The sequence below is a fragment of the Lithobates pipiens genome, unplaced genomic scaffold (genome assembly GCF_037356315.1).
Source record: "Lithobates pipiens isolate NorthernLeopardFrog02 unplaced genomic scaffold, aLitPip1_a1.2 Scaffold_30, whole genome shotgun sequence".
In the NCBI taxonomy this organism is placed as follows: domain Eukaryota; kingdom Metazoa; phylum Chordata; class Amphibia; order Anura; family Ranidae; genus Lithobates; species Lithobates pipiens.
In genome coordinates this window covers 104814425-104820424 of record NW_027507791.1, presented here as the reverse complement: position 1 = coordinate 104820424, position 6000 = coordinate 104814425, and the positions used below count along the sequence as shown (strand labels likewise).

Here is a 6000-nt window from a genome sequence, read left to right as displayed (position 1 = left end):
TTGCTTCAGGAGGCCAAGCAAAGAGCCCCAGAGGACTATAAAAAGTACCACGATAAGAGGAGAAGAGGAAATCCTGTTTTTAAAATTGGGGACAAGGTATGGCTTTCTTTAGTAAACCTCAAGCTTTCATGTCCCTCCCGGAAGCTTGGGCCCAAAATTCATCTGTGAAATCAGGAGAGAAATAAACTCAGTGGCTTTCAAGCTGGCACTACCCAATTGCTACAAAATTTATCCGGTGATCCATGTCCCTCTGTTCAAACCATCTGTACCCAGTCCCTTCCCTGAGGGAGAAGAGTTGCCTCCACATCCAGTTTTGGTGGAAGGGGAAACTAAGTTTGAAGTAGAGGCCATTATGGATTGCCAGAGGAGAGGTAGGCAAGTTCAGTATCTAATCAACTGTAGGGGGTACCCCTCTGAAGATAACTCTTGGGAGCCGGCAAGTAACGTTCATGATCCTAGGCTTGTACAAGACTTTTTCAACAAACATCCTGAAACCATGGCCAGTTTGGTCATCTGGAGGCTGCCCCTTGGGGGGGCACTATCAGGAAAAAATTAACAGAGGATTTGGCAAATATGCCAACATCCAATACGATCTCACTAATTCACGCATGGCTTGCTTTATGGACTTTGCTGCTGTCTCCATTGTTTGATCCCAGCTTGTATAATGGACTTTGCTATCATTACCCATCCCTGGCTTGACCCCCGACCTGGCTTTCACTACCGTCTACTGCATGCACCGTTGCCAAGTAATACTGAGGTTTCCTAAGAGACTTTGGCCCAGCTGTGTATCCTGCCTCATCCGATATACTTCAGGTGACCACTGGCTCTACTCTCCTGTATCTGGAAACCTGTGCTTCTTTAGGCACTGCACCTTCTGTAGCATCTTCAGGGGTGTACTGCACAAGGGGAGCCCTCTTGGCACTTCGGCCTCCAACTGGGTATGTGACAACTTTGCATGGTGTGAAGTGTTTCTGCACACCACTATTCTGGTGTTGACAATATGAGTTGAGTGAGTAAACTAGACCAGTGGTTCTCAACCCTCAGGCCTTGGCGCACTGCTAGGCTGTGGCCTTTCTACTGGGTCTCCAGCCAGCTGTAGTTCCCCCTAACCTTCCACAGTGCCTCCCAGCTCCATAATGCCCCCATAGTCTTATATAGAGACCCACATTGCACCAGGCCCCCTTAAAGCCCTCCACAGTGCTCTTAATCTCCCACAGTACAATCCAGCCTTCCACAGTGCCCCCAGTCAGCTGCAGAACCTCCAGAAGTTAAGGCCCTTTGTACATCCTGGGTGTAAAGCCAAATTATTCTAAAAGAAAAGTCTTTCTATATAGCTTTATTTACATTACTTACCCGTAATGAAGTAAAGTATGTCTCATGATATGCAGGCTGCTGGATTTAGTAGAGATCTTCATGTCAGAGCTGTCCTGTCCTCTTCCAGCTTGTGATATTTTCAGCTGTTGGGGTTAGCAGCTTCAAGTCCAGGCTCAGCTGCACTAAAGATTATCCAATGGGGACACTACCCTTCTGCCTTGCCCCCTAGAAAAGTTTTGTTCACTGATTATGCTACTTGTAACATGATCAGTGAATGGGGAAGTGTCTTGTTAGTCACAGGATTCTCTTGCCCATACACAGATCCTGTTACAGACAGTGTGATCAATTAAATAACTTTTCTCAATAAAGGAGGGGTGGGAGGTGGTGACTCCTCCTCAGATCATCTTTAGTGCAGCTAAGCCCGAAGACAAGCAGCTGTTAACCCCCACGTCGGCTGAAGTTCAGCAGCAGGAAGAGGTCAGGGTAGCACTGCAGTGAAGAGTTCTACAAAGTACAGCAGCTTGCACACTATACTCACAAATTTTATTACATGTAAGTATAGTAACTAAAGAGAAGAAAATATTTTTTAACTAAACTTCAGCTTTAAAGTGGAACTTTGGTGCCAGGATGAAAGAAATACCCGGTGTGCATGGGATTTCCATCATTCCTTGCTGATCAATCATAATGTTGGAAACCTGGCACCTGGGAAATGGCAGGGAGAGGCTCACGATGCCTATGGGAGACCACACAGACATCGGATCATTTGAGCGGAGGTAAGTATTGCAGAGTGTAGTTCTGCTTTAAAGTCCAAAGGGTTCCACAGGGAAATAAAGCGATTTGAAGCCTGACACTGGTACCTGCAGACAACACAAAATGCTTACATTTCAGAACAAATATTACAGTAGAAAAATGTTAGACCAGGTCAGGTTCACTTTAAAGAATAAACCTGAATGCTGTAAGTAAAGTTGGTCATACATGGCAAGATACTGTTATATAATAAGGTTGCTTGTGTAATAATCATTGTGTGTATAACACATGTACATATAACGCTATTGGATGAATGGTGTCTATAGCGAATACTATTTGTTTCGCTAGTGATTGGAGGTCATCCTATTGCTTTTTATCTGTGCTCGTAAAACAGAGATAAATAATGCAAACCACTTTATAAACAATGACAGAGAGATAACTCTGTGTTTTGGATGCACATATCAGAGAGACAAAGAATCAATCCAAGGTCTAATGATTGGGTTGCAGGAGATCAGAGCCTTGTATATATAGTCACTTTAACTGCACAACATTGATCTTTACATTATAATTACAGTTTAGAGATGATATTAGTAGACAAAACTCTTAGTCAACCATTGTTTCACCAATTTAATCCAAGGGATAGGGGGATTACATAGATTTCCTGTAATAAATATTTAAAAACTAAATTAAACATAAATGATATACAACCATGACACATACATATAGTAATATGAAAATGACATTCAAAACTCCCAGCAATGTTAATATATTTAAAGTGGAATATTTATTCTAATATTAGATAAAATGGTCAAAAATTAGAACCTCAGACAAACTAAAGCTTTTATAAATTAAAATATAAAACTTTTGTGAACACAAACTATTGGCCTGCTTGTATTCCCATTGGCACTCTGCCCCTCCTGGTTAGAGTTGAAGCCGTATTAAACCCAAAAGAAAACATTTATTATATTGCAGCTTAACATGTGATGGCTGCATTAATTTTCTTTTTTAGGCTTTCTTTTTCTCTACTTCTACAGTATTTTCATCTGATGGTCCAGCCAGTAAGTCAGTTGTTTCTCAAAAGAATAAGCTCTCTTGCAATCAAGTTACTGGGGTGAGACTAACCATTTACCACAGACATTGATCAGCTTTTATTTATTTATGTAAAACCTTTGTCACGAAAGGAAAAAGAAATGGTTTGCTGTAACTGCTTATAAAGTATTTGTTGGTGTTCAGCTACAATTTGTTAGTGTATTTAAATTTACTACTACATCTAGGCCTGCTTGTATTCCCACCATTGGCGCTCTGCCACTCCTGCTCTGCCAAGGTGCCCCATGTGCTCCTTCAATTATGCCGCGTACACACGAGCGGAATGTCCGACAGAAGCTTTTCATCGTATATTCCGATCGTGTGTGAGCCTCATCTGACTTTTTTTAATGAAAATTCTGACGGACCTAGAAATAGAACATATTTTAAATATTCCCGACTGAACCAATTCCTATCGGGAAAAACGCTAGCTTTGAAGCAAGTTTGAGATGGAAGCTATTGGCTACTGGCTACCCTTTTTCTAGTCTCGTCATACATGCGGTATGTCACTGCGTTCTTAACGATCGGACTTTGGTGTGATCGTGTGTACGCACGACAGTTTCAGCGGAACTCCGGCAGAAAAACCTTCAGAGTTTATTACAATGGGAAAACCGGTCGTGCGTATGCGGCATTCGAGTGCGGCACGCTAATATAGAAGGTGTGTTACTGGCCAGATCACCAGATGAAAACAAAGGGAAAAAAAGCACAAAAAAATAAATAAAGAAAATGAATTTAGCCAATAAATGTAAGGATTAGTAAACTGCAAATATGACATTTTTGGTTTTGTGTTTAATACCACTTTAAGGGCACCGATGAAAATTTTTGTAACACTTGGTTTAATTGGATAGACAATAATAACCAATAAGGTTTGGGATTTTGGTTAACAGTTTAATAAAGCTGTAAGTGCTTGCTTTACTTGTGTAAAATCTACCTTCACTACTTTTTCCACGTTACTATTGCCATTGAGGACAGAAAGTAAAGTGAGGGATAACCCAAAATTTTGCACTAGGAGGTATCTTCTAATGCAGGAACCTGTGCTAATGACATCTGTAAGAAATTATATCTTCCCTTACTTTGGGGAGATTTTTACTGACTTCCTGTAGTGTCTACATGACAGAGAACTAAGGGAAGTCTTCCCAATGGGGATTCAGACAGCAATAAAAACCCAACAGAGGTTGTCATCCTTCCACTGTAACCAAAATTACAAGAAAAAACATTTAGGTGGAGTTCTACTTCAAAGTGATCATGTTACTATACAAATGTAACTGAAGCAAATTATTCATTTAAAGAAGACAGTAGATAATAACTTTTCTTACTGCCTGTGCTATCAAATGATCCTGGAAACTCTTCTAAAGTCTGTAGGGAAACCAACACTTCTGAGAGTGCTGATCTCCTGGGACCCCTGCAGCTCTCAATGGTTCCTTCTGCTGACTTCCACCTCATAACAGGACTTTGGCATGACATTCAGGTCAGCAGGAAGAACCAGCGAGAGCTGCAGGGGAGCACTCTCTCACTCCCACAAGTGCTCGTATCCTTCTTTTCAGGTATTTGTGCATAGTGACGTGGTTGCTTTAAAGTGGATGTAAACCCAATAACCCAATTTTTTTTGTCTGGCACAATACAGAGTATGGGATTTCAGATGAGATGTGCCCAGTCTTGCCACAAAGAGTTAATCCAGCTCTGAGCAATCCTCATATCTTTTTTCAGTGAAATAAAATGGACAAACTGTGAAATCTTTGTCTGTTCTCCCCCCTTGCTGTGATTGACAGGTGATTTACATATCTCGTGCACTAGCCTAAGACATGCATTATTTTTTTAATTCCCACTCCCACTCCTTTCTTCAGCAGCTCTGCAAGGATTGGCTGTTCCACACCTCAGCATGATTTGGCATGCTGAAGTCATGTGGGGACTTTTATGGGTTTTGACTGAAGTTTAGTGTAAGAAATACACAGGAGAAATTGCATGTTGATAAGGGGAGGGTAGAGATGGGCGGGGAGTCTACTGACATCACGACCCCACCCACTGAGCCCCGGAAAACAGACCCACTCACATAATCTGCAGTTTTTCAGGTCTCATAGCAGACAGAGGGGAAACATTTGACAGATAAGTATACATGCAGGAGGCATGTATATCCTCCTAGATAACCAATATTGCAGTAGTTTAGAAGGGATGAGAGTGGGTTTACATCCACTTTAAACTTCATACATAGTATATAATTATGTAAGTAGTCTGTGACAATTATAGGTTCATCCTGAAAATGTTCTAAAGAGAGAACCCAAGATATACAACACTGTAGCAGCGATTCAGGGAATAGGCAGTTACTTCTCATGTCCCTGGGAAGGTTCTTTCTGTGTGATGATCTGATAAAGAGTTTCTCGGAAATGTTTATCCCTGCCTAAATTTCTGGCAGTTTCTTTTAGGCTCTGGAAGTCATTCATCTCATCCGGAGACATCAAGAAGGAATGTGAGTGCCTCACTGAAAGAGAAAATGAGAATCCTAATAATAAAGATGTGCTGCTCATTGGGATGCATCTAAATACTTGTGGCAATATGTTAACAATGCAGCATCGCTTCCATGCAATGATTGCTCTTTGACTGTACTGTGCCTTTACAGGGAATTGGTCTAATTAATTCTCTTTTTTGACTAAAGGCTTATTGTACATTTTAAATGTATTACTTGGTAGATAGCATTATACAGTACTGGTGACCTGGGTTCTATTCCCATCAGAGCAAGGATTGCATGGGCTTTGTGTACATGGTAAAGAAAATAACACATGCATTATGTTTAGTGAGTTAAGCCATATGTGGTTTGCGCAAACATTTGGGCATTCCTCCAGTTCAGCTACTCATTTTATT

The 6000-nt window shown here is 41.1% G+C and overlaps 1 protein-coding gene across 1 annotated transcript in view; it reads right to left on the bottom strand.

Annotated features, from left to right (window-relative positions):
* Positions 1–2664: 2664 nt before the first annotated feature.
* The window catches only part of PLEKHD1 (pleckstrin homology and coiled-coil domain containing D1), an 85115-nt gene continuing 81779 nt past the window's right edge, over positions 2665–6000 (bottom strand). The window contains exon 13 of the mRNA XM_077464726.1: positions 2665–5620. Within this exon, the coding sequence (XP_077320852.1) occupies positions 5463–5620 (158 nt within the window). The 3' untranslated portion in view covers positions 2665–5462. The remainder of the gene's footprint in view (positions 5621–6000) is intronic.